We start from the raw sequence: 16,879 nt of genomic DNA, 5'->3' as shown, positions 1-16,879 counted from the left end.
CAGTAGCACAACCAGGTTGAAACCCCGGTCACACCTCCACTCAACTCACAGAGGAAGGCTTCACGGCCGCCGACAGGCTTCTTTTCTGATCCTCCATCCCACCCTCCCCAGGCCAGGGGTCTCTCCACACGCGTCCGGGCTCGGGACTGCACAAAGATAGCTAAGAGAAAGTATGAGCGCTCAGAGCCCCCGAAGCCGAGTCCAGGCGTGCGACATTTGCGAGGAAGGAAAGACCACTCCGGAACGCGCGTGCGGGCTACGCGACGCGGTCTGAAGGCTTGAGGAGGGGCTGGCGGGGTCCATTTCGAACGAGTGGCGGCTGCGAGAACCGAACGCTCAGAAAAATTCCAAGGGGACTTGGAGGAAAGGGCTGCTCTAGAAGAGGCGTCTGAAGGCGAGGGCCCCGGCCGGAAGCCCACCCCCGAGTCTCGGTACCGCGGCCGGGGAGGTTCCTGTTACGCAGCAGGGGCGCGCTTCGAGCTGAACGTCCGGCGTTACGGCGGCCGGGGAAGCTCAAGAAACACGAAATGGGAAAGGACTCGAAGAATCGGCGAAGCCGCCAGGATGGCCTACGAGGCTCACATAAATGGCAGAGACGGGTTTGCTCGAGAAAGCCAAAGGAATGGAGCCTGTGGGAAACTCATACGCTGACGACAAACTCTGGGAGCTCAAAACACGGAGAAGGTCTCTTAGGTGAACACAAGCGCGCAGCAGAGACGAGGCGGAGCATGGTGGCCCGACGGGTTCTTTCATAGCCGGAAGCGACTCTTCCCGAGAGGCGTGGCTTAAGCTCTCTGGCCGGATACGGTAGCTGGCGAGTCCGGCGCAATGTGAAATCTCGCGCGAACGCACTGGCGCCGTCGGGGACGGGGCGGGGCTGGCGGCGGGGGCGGGGACCCGGAGCGGGAAGATGGCGGCGGCGCAGGAGGCGGACGGGGCCGGCAGCGCCGTGGTTGCGGCCGGGGGAGGCGGCTCCGGTCAGGTACGGAGGCCGAGAGGGGCCTGAGGGGTTCTTCCCCACCCGGGGGGCCTCCCACGGGGCGTGTCCTGCCCCTTTTCGCGGAAACCCGTGCACTGGGGGCTCCTTACCCAGAGGGACCTTGAGTACCGGGCCCAGGCGGGGCCGGGCAGTCCTGGAGGCCGGACAGTGCGGGGAGCGGGGGCCCTGTTGCACGCCGGGTCCCCTGCACGCTCGCGCTGGGCGGTCACCAGGCTCTGCTCGAGCTGGGAGACAGTGGCGCGGAGGGGCGCAGACTTAACACCCAAGCGCCCTGCTTCTCGACTCTGCGATTCCAGGCTCCGAGACCGTTCCTAAAGTGGACTGGCGTTTAGGGTCTCCCTTGCAGTGCCCGGGATGCGGGCAACAGTGGATTCACTGGGAGTTTTTTAGCTCTGGGGAAGTCATGTAATCATCGTGGGTGAGGGTCCAGGCTGTGGAGGTCGACAGACCCACTTTACAGACGGGAATCCCAGGAAGAATGAGCCTGAAGCGCTTGCAGAAGGTCACCCAGGTTCGGTTTGGGATCTATTCCATGTAGAAGTTCCCAGACATTGCCGAGCCAGGGTGGTCAGAACTGCGGTGGGTGTGCTTTCAGCACAAACTAATCCATCGGGGGATTTGGTCGAGGTGCCAGTGACTTCTGATGCACTGCTGCCTCAACTAAACCAAAGCTGCAGAACATAATAGTTGAGGCATCCATCCTTCAGGCTTTTAGGGAATGGATGGAGTGACAGCGAGGTGCTGTCGACCCACCCACTGGGATGTCACTGACATGTGGGAGGCAGCACAGGGGAGAAGAGTGCAGGTTGAGACGGAAGGATGAAGCTGACTTTCTCTGTGACCTTGGGCAAGTTCCTTGTCTTGTTTGGGCTTTCATTTCTCCAGTGGTAGGTGGAGGGGTTCCACAGGATGGCCAGCCACGTGATGGGTCACAAAGATGGTTCCAGCCATGTCCCTGCCATCAGTGGAGTGGAAGAGAAGATTGACACGTAGAGAATTATAACCTTCAGTGACTAGGGTGGTGACATAAGTCTGTGTCAGCGACTGAGGGTGCCCAGAGGAGGGGCAAATAATATCACCTGGGGAGGACACCAGGATTTGATCTGTGTGATAGAGCCCAGCATGCCTGGTTCAGCATCTGTAACCAGGGCCTGGCCTGGGGGCAGCATCAGGAGATACTTGTTGATTTAGCTCTAGAGTGAAGACTCAGTCCTTGCCATCAGGTGTTTCCCAGTCTTGCGGAAGGAAGGTCTTTTCTTTCCTGAGTTTCTGTCGATTACTGGGTTGGGGGGATGGATCAGAGAGACTAGGGTTCAGGTTGCCCCGATTGCCAGGCTTCCAGGACCCCCGATTTTCTCTAGTCCCATCTCTGCTTAAAATCTTTCAAGATTTACTCCTTTGCCTTAAGGGTAAAGTACAAATTCTTTAGTAGATCAAGACCTTAAGTGATCTGAATTTTCTTGCGACTAGACAAAGATTTCTCAGCCTCAGCATTATTGACATTTTGGATTGGTTAAGTCTTGGTCGTGGAGGTCTGTTCCATGCATTGTAGGATGTTTAGCAGCACCCCTGGCCTCTACATACTAGATGTCAGTAGCACACATACTCCTTTACAGTTGTGGCAATGAAAAATGTCCCAAACGTTGCTAAGTGTCCCCTGGGGTGGGAGGAGAGCAAAATCACCCCTGCTTGAGAACCGCTGGATGAGAGGAGTGTCCAGCACTGTGAAGCTCCTTTATTTCCAGCAGTGTGCCTTGCTCTTTCCTCACTGCCTTTGCACACACTCCTCCCTTCTGTACCTGGTTGATCCTTACTAGCTCTGTACATCTCAGATGTTCCCTCCCCTAGGAAGCCCTCTCTGACCGTCTCAGACTAGGTCAGGGTTCCTATGGCCTCCTGGGCTCTCTTGTCCCAGCCATGGCCACTCTGGGTTCTATTGTCTGCCTGTCTCTTCCCCTGCACTGGGAGCCCTTGGAGGGCAGAACCAGGACTGTCTTGATCAACACTGTCCCCTACACTGCCCAGCTTGGGACCAGGCACAGAGCAGGTGCCCAGTGTTTGTGGAATGAACAGATTTTGAGGCAGAGGCTGGTCTGGGATGGAATTCCCACAGTGGATCAAGGCAGTCAGTGAGGATACCCTGGAAAGCCAATCTTCACACTCCCAGCCCAGCCTCATAGTCTCAGCTGTTTCTGGGCCCCTCAGCCAGTGGTTCTGTAGATTGTGTATGAGATTGGACATGTGGGTTCCAGAGGAAGAACTGTGTCTTAGTCACTACAATATCCATAGCCACCATACCCGCCATTCCCCCGCCACCAACCCAGGCCTGTGGGGGCCTAGCACAGAGTGGGTGGACCCTCAGCAGTCTCATGCTCCTACCATCCTGCTTCTCCAGCCAGGGGCTCAGACACAGGGCCTACAACCCTGCCCTTCATTCCTTCAGCTGATGTATACTGAGTCCCCACTCCATGTGAGGCCCCAGGCTAATGCTGGGGGCTACGGCTGTGAACAGAACAGAGTCCCTGCACTCTTGGAGCTCATGTTCTATTTAAGTGCTGGTGGGTGAGGATAGAAGAATGGACAGGACAACCGTTAATAAGATAAATATATGTAGCAGGTCAGATAGTGATAAGTGCCATGGACAGTAAAGTCTGGGAAGGGGATCGGAAGTGAGAGGTGGGTAAGAGGGTTAAAGTTTAAACAAGGGTAGTCTGGGAAGGCCTCTCTGAGGAGGTGACTTTTATTTGTTTTTTTTAAGATTTTGTTTACTTATCTGACAGAGAAAGCACAAGTAGGGGGAGCAGCAGGCAGAGGGAGAGGGTAAAGCAGGCTCCCTGTGGAGCAGGGAGCCTGATGCGGGACTCAGTCCCAAGACCCTGGGATGATGACCTGAGATGAAGGCAGACACTTAACCAACTGAGCCACCAAGACACTCCGACTTTTTTTTTTTTTAAAGATTGATTGATTGATTGATTGATTAGAGGGAGCTAGAGTGGGGTGAGGCAGAGAGAGGAAGAGAAAAACTAGCACACCCTGTACTCAGCACAGAGCCTGATGTGGGGCTCAATCCCACAACCTTGAGATTATAATCTGAGCCAAAACCAAGAGTCAGTCACTTAACCGATGCACCACCCAGGGGCCCCTGAGGAGGTGACATTTGAATGAAGACTTGAAGGAGATGAGGGAGGGAGGCATGCAGGTTTAAGGTGGTGGGGCAGGGAAGCCTCTCAGATAAAGGGAATGGCAAGTGCAAAGGCCCTGAGGCAACAGGTGCCCAACAATATGAAGGAACAGTGAGGGGGCCTTGTGGCTGAACCAAGTGAATGAGGGGAGAGGGGTGAGGGTAGAGAGGCAGGGGTCGGGGGATCAGATCAGGCCCAGACTTGGAAGCCAACATGAAGATTTCGCCTTTATTCCAAGGGAAGTGGGAGCCATGGGAGAGTTACCTTTCTTTTGACGTATGATAGATAATACAACATTCACTGTCGTCAGTATGGACTTCAGGGACTTTTCGTGCATTTGCAAAGTACAGCTATCACCACCATCTGGTCACCATTCCCTTAGAACATTCCAGTTCCCTTTTGCAGCCCCTTTGCCCCCAGCAAGGCTCCTTATTACTGAGTGGCATTCTACTGTGTAGATATACCACATTCATTCATCCAGGGGCATTTGGGTTGTTTCTGGCTATTACAAATAATGCCCCTGTGAACATTTGCTCATTAGCTTTCGTGTGTCCATATGTTCTTTTTCTTGGGTAGAGAACTAGGAGTGGGGCTGCTGGTTTGTATGGCAGGTGCACATTTTTCACTTTTTATTTTTATTTATTTTATTTAAAAATTTTTTTAAAAGATTTTTTTATTTATTTGAGAGAGAAACAGTGCAAGTGAGGGGAGGGGCAGAAAGAGAGAGAGAGAGAGACAAGCAGACCCCCCACTGAGCAGGGAGCCTGACGTGGGGCTCCATCCTAGAAACCCTGAGATCATGACCTCAGCCAAAAGCAGGCACTCAACAACTGAATCACTCCAGAAGCCCCAAACATTTCACTTTTTAATTCCCTGCTGTGTTTTTCAAAGCCGTGGTTCCATTTCCCCATCATTTGTATACAACCGGTCAAGCTTCTGCACACCCTCGCCAACACTTGTGTTTATCCATCATTTTGATTGTGGCCAGCTTAGTGAAGTGGCTTCGCACTGCAGTTTCCATTAACGTTTCTGTGGGAGGGTTTCCATCCAGATTGTCCACCAGTGCAGGTTGGAGAACGGACCCAGGGGTCAATCAGACATGGGTGCAAATCTCGGCCTGGCCTCAGCTTCTGTTTTTTGACTCAGAATCAGCTCAGAGCTGCTGGAAACCCTCACTTGGCCCCCAGTGCTCCCGGGAGCAAAGCCAGCCCTGAATAAGGGGGCCCTGTGCCTGTCTCCGACCTTGCCTGCCAACCCTTTCCCTGAACCTGTCCCGCCCCCGGCGTGCCCTTCACCCAAATGTCAAAAATACCTCCTCAGGCAGGACTCTGACTGCCTAATCCAGAGTGGCTCCCTGTCCCCAACCCAGTAGCCATCATTGGCCCCTGCTTCTTTCCTCCAGAGCCACTTTTCCCACTTACCAGTTTGAATGATCCCATTGACTGTTCCATCGGTGTGTTTCCTTCTAGACCCTGAGCTCCAGGAAGGCAGGGCCCAGAGCTGTCTGGCCACTGCCTAGCACAGGCCCCGGTGTACAGTAGGTACTCAGGAAGTATGTATTTTTCAACACACAAAGGAAATATTTTCTGTCTATAACATACTGGTATTTTCACAACTTGGCCTCTGGGCCAGAGAGAAGAAGTGACGTGTCTAAGATCTCACAGCCAGGAACTGCAGAACACCAGAACCCCACCTTCTTTTTGAACCCCCCCCTTTTACCATGGTGGCATCTTGTACAGTGGAGGATACAGGGACAAGCTCTTGCTGGTGAAGGGGACAGGAGATGACAAATGCCAGAGAGGGGTGGGCTTGGGGCTGTGGCTGGGGCAGGGCCTGGGCTCTGGAGGGGAGTGAGTTTGGGGGCCCTGGGTGCTGGGGGCAAGCCCTTCAGGGAGCACATGTTGATTTCACAGGTGTTTCCTGAGCCCCTGCTCTGTGCTGGGCAGTGCTTCTGCCCAATGGTGACCATGAAGTCCTGGTCCTGCCTCTTGAAGGCTGAGTGGTGAGGGGACAGAACTGGGAGGAGGAAGAGGAGAGGATCCAGGAACCAGCAGGTGCAAGGAGAGGGTGGGAAGAACTTCCCCATCTCAGGCCCTTCCTGACATCATGAGCTGCCCTGCTGCTGAGCTTCTGTTTCTGAGTGAAGATTCTTCTGGGAAGCCCTGCCTGACCTCCCTGACCTGCCCACCCCCCTGAGTCACCCAGATGAGTAGGTTAGCCCCACCGAGCCTCCACTTGCCCGGCTGCTGAATGGAATTGTTCATAGTTAGGGCCTCACATGGCAGTGTGTGCTGCGTTCCTCTGTTGTGGCTCACGCTCTGGCTGTGTTTTTCTGTGTCTGTCTCCTGCTGGATTAGGAGCCCCTGGAGGGACAGGCCCTGCACAGGGCTGGCCACAGAGGAGGCCTTAGGAGCTGTATGCCCAGGGAAGGACCTTTCAGACCAACCCAAGCCTTACAGAATCTGGTACTGGTCACCCTTGTGCATTGTCCTTAGGAGCCACCTTGCATCCTGGGCCCTGGCTTCAGGGAGCAATGTGGACAGTGTTCACCATCATACTGTCTCTCTCCTTCCTTTCTGTACTTCCTGCTTCTCTTACTGCCTCCTCTGCATTGTCCCCTTATTATATTGTAGGCCTCAGTGCCAGTGGTTCCTTCCTCCAGGGAGCCCTTTCTGACCTCCAGGCTGGACCAGATGCCCCCTATGGAATCATACATCCCCGCCCTGTCCATTCTGGATCATCCCTGTCTGGGAACTGTTTGGCTCCCCCACTGGACTGTGATCCCAAGGGGGGTAGCACAGGGCTGTCTTGGTCACCTCTGTGTCACTAGGACAGAGTAGGTTTTGGGGGAGTGTTTTTCACTTGAAGGAATAAGGTCCACCACCCTTCCTGGGTGATTTTATTCATCTGTTCTCCAAATATTGGACAGGGCTTTATCCTTAGCCCTGTGCTGGGCCTTGGCATGAGTGGTGCCTAAGACAGCCCCACCTCAGGTGGCACCCTCCCTCCTTACTATATAGTCTCTTTTTCCTGCAGGTGACCAGCAATGGCAGCATTGGGAGGGACCCGCCGGCGGAGACCCAGCCCCAGAACCCACCACCCCAGCCAGCACCCAACGCCTGGCAGGTCATCAAAGGCGTGCTGTTCAGGTGAGCAGATAATGGTGGGTTTTGTTCACTGAAAAAAATTCAAGTAAGGAAACCATAAAGAAGAAAAAGTCATTGGGGATGACCATCACCCTATTGGTAGAGATCTTTTTTCAATACAACAGAGTTTTTTTGTTGTTGTTGTGGTGGTGGTAAAATATACGGTTGTAGGTTTTTTGTTTTGTGTGTTAAGATTTTATTTTTTTAGGCTTCTGGGTAGCTCAGTCGGTTGAGCATCTACCTTCAGCTCAGGTTGTGATCCTGGGGTCCTGGCATTGAGCCCCACTTGAATTTTGAATTCCCTGCTCTGTGGGGAGCTTGCATCTCTCTCTGCCTGCAGCTCCCCTTGTTTGTACATGCATGCGTGTTCCTTCCCCCTTTTTCTGTCTCTATCAAATTAAAAAAAATTTTTTTTCTTTCTTTTTTTTTTAAAGCACTTCTTTTTTCTTTTTTTTTTAATTTTAAAGATTTTATTTATTTATTCATGAGAGACACAGAGAGAGAGAGAGGCAGAGACACAGGCAGAGGGAGAAGCAGGCTCCATGCAGGGAGCCCGATGTGGGACTCGATCCCGGGACTCCAGGATCATGCCCTGGGCTGAAGGCGGTGCTAAACCTTTGAGCCACCAGAGCTGCCCAAGAAAAAAAAAAATTCTTAAAAAAAATAAATAAATAAAAGGAATCCCATGCTTTACCAACTCAGCCAGCCAAGTGCCCCTAAAATGTACATTATTAAATTGCTAGGGATGCTGTAACAAGTAGCTTAGACTGGGGGGCTTAAGCAACCAGAAATTTATTTTCTTACAGTTCTGGAGTCTACAAGTGAGATCCAGGCATCAGTTATGTCTGGTTTCTTCTGAGGCCTCTGTTCTTGGCTTGTAGATGGCCATCTTCCTGTGTCCTTACATGGTCTTCCCACTGTGTGTGTCCGTGTCCTAATCTTTTATAAGAACACCAGCCTACCCTAGTGGCCTCACTTAGCTTTAATCACCTCTTTAAAGGCTGTATCTCCAAATACAGTCACTGAAGTACTCAGGGTTAGGACTTCAGCATATGAATTGTGGGGAGGGACTGGGACACACATAAACAGTTTAGGCATAACATATACATTACATAAAATCTTCCATTTTAAAACCTATTTTAAAGTGCATAGTTGTGCAACCATCACTACCATCCATCTCCAGAACTTTATTATGTTCCCAAACTGAAACTCTATGTCCATTAAACCACTTAGGCCCCATTTGCCTTCCTCCCAGCCCTTGGCACCCACCGTTCTACTTTCCATCTCTGTGAACTTGACCGCTCTACTTACCTCATAATAAGTGGAGTCATACAGGCTGTCTGTTTGTGCCTGGCTCGTGGTGATCTTTGTATGTGTGCATTCAAATGGCCATTGCTGGGCAGTGGGAGCACAGGGCCTGCCTTCCGGAATCCTGGCCTCTAAGTGAGGCCCTGGGGAGATGCCAGGTGGAGCAGGGCCGTATACCGGAGGCTAACTTCTGCCCTGCCGGCCTAGACCTGCCGACAGTTCCCTTCACTGTTCTGGGCCTTTTTTTTTGCCCATATGCCAAATGGACATTTCTTTATTTTTCCAGAGACGTATTTTAGCGAAATATTCAAGAGACAGGCTATGCATTTAAGCAGGCGCTTTTTCTCTTTATCAGCTATAAGGAATTCCATGGCAGAGTTGTTTGTTTATTAAAGTCTCATTTAAATTCCAGTTAGTTCATCTATAACAGTTTCAGGTGTACAATATAGTGAATCAATGCTTCATACATCACCTGGTGCTTGTCACAAGTGCACTCTTTCATCCACATCACCTGTTTCCCTCCTTCCCTGCACCCACCTCCCCTCTGCTGACCAGCAGTTTGCTCCCTGTAGTGAAGTCTGTTTCTTTGCTTATCTCTTTCTCCATCTCTTTTTTTTTCTTTCCTCGTTTGTTTTCTTATTTAAATTCCACATGTGAGTGAAAGCGTATGGTATTTGTTCTCTGACTTATTTCGCTTAGCATTGGACTCTAGCTCCATCGATGTCATGGCAAATGCCAATCTTTCATCTTTTTTTATGGCTGAGTAATATTCCATTGTGTATATATACCACATCTTTATCCATCCATCAGTTGATGGATGCTTGGGCTGCTTCCAAAATTGTGCTGTTGTAAATAATGCTTCTAAAAACATCGGGGTGTATGTATCCCCTTGAATCACTATTCTTGTATTCTTTGGATAAATACATAGCAGTGCAATTGCTGTGGCTCTATTTTTAACTTTTTGAGGAACCTCCATCCTGTTTTCCAGAGTGACTGCACCCATTTGCACTACCCCTTGTGGTACAGGAGGGAGCATCCCTTTTTCTCCACGTCCTCATGCTGCAGAGTTATTTAAAATAGTCATCCCCCTACTAGTACGTCCTAATGCGCTATGGCCTGCTACAAGGGAGCCTGGGAAATGTGCTCTTTGTTCTGGGAAACTAAGCACCCTGCTGAAATCAGGAATGTTGTTAGGAAGAAGAGGGTGGTTTCGATGGGTCAACTACTTGTCTCTTCCAGTTTGTCTTACTTGTTTTGTTTCTAAATTTATAAGTAATACACACTTATTGTAGAAAGTAAATTCAAAGAATATAGATGTGTAGAAAGAAGAAAGTCACAAAGAAGTGTGATGGATTGGTGGCCATCCTGTAAGCACACACCTGCAGTTTGCCTTCAGGGAGATTGTATAAAGATGCTCATGGACGGTTGTTTAAACTGGAGAAAAACCCCAAACAGCCTGTTTGTCCAAACTGGAAGAGCTGTGTGTCCTGATTGGCCAATCATCCCTCTTGTGCCTGAGTTTCCACCTCAGAGTTCGGAATCCTGCCAGGTAGCTCACAGGTCACGAAAGGATGCCACGAGGTTCGTTTCATCTTGGGGGAGCAGGAGCTGGCACCCGCTCAGAGTTGGCCAGGGTCACTTTTGTTGTTAAATGTTAAAAAAAAAAACCTTAGAAGATACAAAGAGAAACAACTGGGGGGGGCGGGGGGGAAGCCCACAATCCCAGAAACAGTCAGCAGTCATATTTTGGTGTGGGACAGGCCCACCTGCCTGATGTTCTCTAACAGTGTCACCCAGGATGTGGAGAGAAGCTGTGTAGGAAAGAGATTCCTTGCTGTTCTGCCCAGACTCTTCCCTATGGAGCCTCTGTTCCCTTACTCCTCTGTTCCACTCTTCCCTGCCCTTCCCCACCGTGTCCAGGAAAGACCTGGAATTTTCTTATCTATCAGTTTCTTTTTCTCATGCTCCAAGCAGCTCTAGATAAAGATTATTTTTATCTTTCCCTTCACTTTTACATAAGAGCAGCCTACTTTGCACAGTTCTGCACCTTGATTTTTTTTTTCATTAACAATATATCTTAGAAATCTTTCCACATCAGTACATAAGGGCACTTCCTTCAAATAGACGTTTTTCATGGAGTCCCAGCTTAGGCTCATTTCCTTCCTTAAAACCAGACAGCACCAAACATCAGCCTGACTGGGTGCCTGGAAACCATCCCGTCTGGCATTCTGGAAGTGGGGTTTGGGGTTGGTTCTCAGGGACCTGTGAACTCTCCAAAGCTTCAGATAGATGGTGTGAGAATGGCCTTTTTCTGAGGAGAGGGGATGGAATCTGGTTCTCAACACCTCTTTGCATTTTACCAGTGGTTACCTGGTGTGCGGGATGGGATGATAACTGGGTGGGAGGGTTTTCATCTGTTTAACATTATTCTGAGCCCGTGAACATAGGGTCCCTAGGTGGGGTGGGAGAGAAGATTGAATGTCTCCTTTATTTGCTTATTAGTGCAGGAGGTAGAAAAGTATCAGCTGAGGGCCAGTCCCCCCTAGGCCTGTCCATAGGCTAGGGCTTCCTGGCCTGGGGTGTGTGGATGGAGAGGTGTGGCCATGTGCCCTTTGAGAGGATCCACAGAGCTGTGTGTGTACAGGTACACATAGGTGTTATTCAGGGGACCAGGGATCTGGAATCCTAAAATATGTCTAGTCAACTCAGCCTCGTTTCATACCCAGGGACCCAGCAGCCCAGAGTGGGTGGGACTCCTGCAGGCCACACTGAGCTAGGGCAGAGCTGCCAATGGGCATCCTTGCTCCCGCACTCTCCCTTGGCATATTTACTCAAATGGGAGCCTCTCTTGGGAGGTGGAGGGGTCCCCCGAGATTACCAGTTCCAGACCTTCCTCAGCCATGTGCGTCGGGGACATCTTGAGGAGGCAGCAGATGGCTCAGCTGGCCCATGACCCCTGAGACCCCAGACCTCAGGGTTCCATAGCTCCTACAGGCAGAGACAAGTCCCTGTGCCTGATCCTGCCCTGCAGTGTGGTTTGGGGCCCACCTACACTAGAATTCCCTTGTAGTGTTTTTACATTCCAAAGAGTTTGCCTTTTTCCTATGATGAAACTAATAATACCTAACACTTCTAAAGTACTTACTGAGTGTATACCAGGCTTCATTCTAGATAATGTATATTTATCATGGGTGCATATGTGTATGCATTTAGATACAGATATATATCCATGCATTTGATGATTATAAACAACCCTATGAGGTAGGTAGTGTCATCATCCCTATTTTAACTGTTGAGAAAACAGGCCTGGAGAGGTTAAGAGGTTAAGAGTCTTGCCTGTGGTTACACAGGTGGTGAGAGTCAGAGCTGGACTTCAGATCCAGGTATTGCAGCTTAGAGGCTGAGCATTTAATCTCTGCTATGTTGTTTTTCATATCTGTAATTAGTTAATACTTGTCTCATTTAATAATTACACAGTAGCATGTGTCTGAGAGACCTGAATTAACATAATAGAAGTTTTTGATTTTTCTCATGTGCTATTCTGGACTTAGACCAGAATTCTACAGTCTTCGGCAACCCAGATTCCTTCCTGCATTTTGTTCCACTGTCACTACGTTTTGCCCCTTATCTGCATGGCCTAGGATGGCTGCGATCCAGCCATCGCATCTGCATTCTAGTAGGGAAGAAGAAATCAAGGAGGCATCCTGTGTCTCTTTAAGGACACATCCAAAGCTCAGCACAATACAGTGTTTACGTTTTATTGGCCAAGACGTCACCCTGTGTCCACTCCTAGCGAGGCTGGAATTATTGTCTTTATTCTGGGTAGCCGGGATCCCTGGGTGGCGCAGCGGTTTGGTGCCTGCCTTTGGCCCAGGGCGCGATCCTGGAGACCCGGGATTGAATCCCACGTCGGGCTCCCGGTGCATGGAGCCTGCTTCTCCCTCTGCCTGTGTCTCTGCCTCTCTTTCTCTCTCTCTGTGACTATCATAAATAAATAAAAATTAAAAAAAAATTAAAAAAAAATTCTGGGTAGCCAAGGGGTCCAGCTAAAATTTAGTTTTCCTTTTGAGAAAAAGGGGGAAGATGGATCTTGGGAAACATCTAGCAACCTGCTACAGTTTTGTTTGGGGGCTTTTCTTTTGTTCATTAAAAAGCAAGAAAGTTAAAAAAGAAAAACCTAAAGAAGAAAGTAAAAACCACTGAAGGATAACCATCATTCATCATTATCATATGATCCTTTTACATGTTGACTCATATAAATGCTGGGTTTTGTTTGTTGTTGTTTTTTTAAGTAAGCTCTATGCCCAGTGTGGAGCCTGAACTCAGGAGCCTGAGATCAAGAGTCACATACTCCACCCACTGAGCCAGCCAGGCACTCCTGGGTTTTTTATTCGGAATTTTTTAAGGCAGTATTGTGTTTTGCAGTTTATTGTTTTTGCTTACCTGTATACCTTCTACTCCCTCAAACCAGGAAATCCGTTTGAAAGTCTGATGTGTATCATTTCATATCTTTTTCTGTTTTTATATCAGTGTAAAGGTGCAAATGCACGGTTTGGGAGGTATTTGGGTGGGTGTGTTTTTGTTTTAAGATTTTATTTTTTTTAAAGATTTTATTTATTTATTCATGAGAGACACAGAGAAAGACAGAGGCAGAGATGCAGGCAGAGGAAGAAGTAGGCTCCATGCAGGGAGCCTGATGTGGGACTCGATCCCGGGTCTCCAGGATCACACCCTGAGCTGAAAGCAGTGCTAAACCGCTGAGCCACCTGGGCTGCCCTAAAACTAGTATTGATATGTTCTTAGTATATTCATTTTTACTAAGTTTTTCCAAGTTGTTTCCAACCGCAGTGCTGGTCTGAATAGCCTAGGCCAATATTGCTACAAATTGGGACTAATCCTTTACTTCCTGCCTGCTTCTCAAGTGTTCAATTGATTGGAAGTTCTAAAATGTTGCTCTCAAGGATGCCTGGGTGGCTCAGTGGTTAAACGTGTCTGCCTTTGGCTTAGGGCATGATCCTGGAATACCAGGATTGAGTCCCACATCGGGCTCCCTGCAGGGAGCCTGCTTCTCCCTCTGCCTGTGTCTCTGCCCCTTTCTGTGTCTCATGAATAAATAAATAAAATCTTTTAAAAAATAAATAAAATGTTGCTTTCAAAGGTGCTGTGCCTCTAAAATGCTGAGATTCCAGATTTTTGACTTTGAGATTCCAGGGGCCTGGCATATCAGGTTTCCTGCGTCCCAGGTTAGAAGGCCCATGCCCTGCAGCCCTGTGGCCACCAGGGGTTTTTGGAGGCCTCACGGGGCGGGGGGGTCTACGTGGAAATGGGGGCAGCACCCCGGACATGGCCTCTGGGGGCCTCTGGTCTTCCCACACCAGTGACTACCTGCTTAGGGGCCCTCCCTGCTTAGTTAGCAGCACTGGGTCATGCCCCACGCGTGCTATCAGAAGGAGGTCGGGTGGGCCCACGTCGGGAAGGAAAGGCTTGGGACTCACTGTGTGCCCTGCTTGCCTCCTCAGGATCTTCATCATCTGGGTCGTCAGCAGCTGGTTCCGCCGAGGGCCGGCCCCACAGGACCAGGCAGGCCCTGGAGGAGCCCCGCGCGTCGCCAGCCGCAACCTGTTCCCCAAAGACACTTTAATGGTAACTGCCAGCCCAGAGGCCAGACTTGGGAGACAGCCATGTAGGGGAGGCTGTGAGGGAGTGACATAGGCAGTCAGGACAGACAGGTCCTTCATTGCCATTAGCTGGCCACAGGTCTGGACTTGAGGGACTCCAGCTCCATTCTCAGCCGATGGAGCCTGTATCACTTAAACAACACCCATAAGGAAAAAGTAAATTATTTGGGTTTTGTGGGGGAAGAGGGGCATCAGGGATTCCCCCCTTGTTTATAAACTGTTTTAAGGGCCCAGCCCTGGGATGTGAGTGAGGTAGGGATGGGGGTGCGGGGTGGGGCACCAGTAAAAAAAATAATAATAATAAAAATAAAAAAATAAAAACTGTTTTAACAGGGTCCTGATGTAATGTATTTCAAAAGTATGTTCAGGCCTTAAAAGTTGCAAAGGGAGAAAAAAAAAAGTTGCAAAAGGAGGTGTGCAGGGACGGGAAGGGATGAAGTTGGGGAGAGAGAGCGGGGAGCCAAGCAGAGGCAGCTGCCGAGAGTGAGAAGAGGGAGGTGTTTGTGTCCCATGGGGTCCCAAGGGGCCAAGGCTCGGGGTTCGGGAGCCCCTGCAAGAAGGGCCCAGACCCCAGTAATGGAGACTTCTCCCACCTTTCACTTCTCCGCAGCTCTGGGAACCCCGATTGCGTAGAATTCCAGGGTAGCGGGTGGTCACCACTGCTTGGAGCTGCTCTGTCATTGGACCTTTAGGGCTCTGTTCAGAGATGGCCACGGGGACTGGAGAAGGGAGGGCACTCTCTGAGGCCCGGCTTCTCCATTTGCCCTTGTTTGCAGGAGTCTGCTCACCCTCTTGCAGCTCTCCACTGTGCTCTAGCCATGAGCCTGTAGAGCTCTGACCAGGAAGGGGTCAGATAATTCAAGGAGACTTGATCCCTTCTGACCCCAAATTCTAACTTTTCTTTTTTTTTTTTTTTTTTAAGTAAAAACATGGGAGTTGGACTCCCTGAGTTGCATGCCCTACTGCCTGAGCCCATCAGACCGGCCCCAAATTGCAATTGGCAGGCCAGCCCTTCTTCAGTTGTGGGTTTGTTTCTTGTTTTTTTTTGCTTTTTTTTTTTCCTCACGGACATAACAGACTCAGACCAGGACAGATGTGTAGGGTTTGAGAAAGGAGAAAATTTATTCCACCGGCAGGTATTCTTTACTAGCCCTGTGTCCGCTCCCTCCATGAAATCATTCACATGAGCGTGCCGACCACTTCCATGGCTCTCAGGCTGCTCTTTATCCATTGGCCTTCAGAGGCTGTCTGCAGCAGCCCTGAGCTCTACCCTCCCCTCTCCTCCTCGCAGAACCTGCACGTGTACATCTCAGAGCACGAGCACTTTACAGACTTCAATGCCACATCAGCACTCTTCTGGGAGCAGCATGACCTCGTGTATGGTGACTGGACCAGTGGCGAGAACTCAGATGGCTGCTATGAACACTTCGCTGAGCTGGACATTCCACAGGTGGGTTCAACTCCTGCCTCTGGCTCCAGGGCTGCACTTCTCACACTGAGGGGCCTTTCCTTGAACCAACTCCCAGCCCTGCAAACCTGAGTTGGGGCTCCCAGCCCGGTGCTGCCTGTGGTTCACATGCCCTATGACCACAGGGAGGCCCTGGAGGTCTCCAGGCCTTGGCTTCCCCATCTGAAAGGTGTGAATAGGGTTGGAATTGGCCTTGGATCCTTCCAGCTATCTCTAGGGTTGTGTAAACCTGTGCTTTAGGGGTAGCCCTGGTGGCGCAGCGGTTTAGCGCCGCCTGCAGCCCGGGGTGTGATCCTGGAGACCCGGGATCGAGTCCCACATCGGGCTTCCTGCATGGAGCCTGTTTCTCCCTCTGCCTGTGTCTCTGCCTCTCTCTCACTCTCTCTGAATGAATAAATAAATAAATCTTTAAAAAAAATAAACCTGTGCTTTAAACCCAGGAAAAATTAATAAGCAACCTTCGGGGGATGTCAGGCAGCTGGGTTTGTAGTAGTAGTTAATACTGATGAAGCACTTACTATGCATAGGGCACCAAGCTAGGCTGACTGGTGGGAGCCTACCCATGAAGTGGCAGCTATCCTTTACATTTGACTGACTGATAAGGAAACAGAGGCACAGAGAGCTTGGGGGACCTACAAGATCAGACATTGTGAGAGATTGGAGTTCAGGCTATCTGGCTTTGGACTCTCACAGCCCCAGGCTCAAATCCTGCCTCCTCCAGGAAGCCTTCCTTGACACTCAGGCTTAGGCAGTGGGCCGTCTCTGGGCTTCTGCATCCAAGCCTGTGCATAATGGGTTGTCAGTCCCGGGGCTGGTGTAGTCACCGCTGTGTGCCCAGCTCTGCCCAGCATGAGGCCAATACATCAGCCCATACACACATTAGTGAATATGATGAATCAATGAATCAGTGGGTGTTGATATTTCTTTGGGCTCCCTTCTCATTCATTTCTCCCCAGCCTGTCTTCTCCTCGGCCCCTGGTGGGGAAAGGGCTTGTCTGCTCTGTGTGCCTGGAAGCAGAGTCTGGGCACCATCTTTATGAGGCAGGTGGGATAACTGTGCAGGGGCCAGCTCCACCAAGATCTCCAGCCCAGCCCCC

General features: G+C 50.3%; 1 protein-coding gene across 1 annotated transcript in view; it reads left to right on the top strand.

Annotated features, from left to right (window-relative positions):
• Positions 1-850: 850 nt before the first annotated feature.
• CLPTM1 (CLPTM1 regulator of GABA type A receptor forward trafficking) overlaps positions 851-16,879 on the top strand; it is a 29,069-nt gene continuing 13,040 nt past the window's right edge. Inside the window, exons 1-4 of the mRNA XM_038528611.1 lie at positions 851-982; positions 7,219-7,331; positions 14,156-14,279; positions 15,606-15,764. Of these exons, the coding sequence (XP_038384539.1) occupies positions 911-982; positions 7,219-7,331; positions 14,156-14,279; positions 15,606-15,764 (468 nt within the window). The 5' untranslated portion in view covers positions 851-910. The remainder of the gene's footprint in view (positions 983-7,218; positions 7,332-14,155; positions 14,280-15,605; positions 15,765-16,879) is intronic.

The sequence above is a fragment of the Canis lupus genome, chromosome 1 (assembly GCF_011100685.1).
Source record: "Canis lupus familiaris isolate Mischka breed German Shepherd chromosome 1, alternate assembly UU_Cfam_GSD_1.0, whole genome shotgun sequence".
In the NCBI taxonomy this organism is placed as follows: Eukaryota; Metazoa; Chordata; class Mammalia; order Carnivora; family Canidae; genus Canis; species Canis lupus.
Note: the sequence above shows the minus strand (reverse complement) of the source record. Positions and strands in the feature narration are given on the sequence as shown.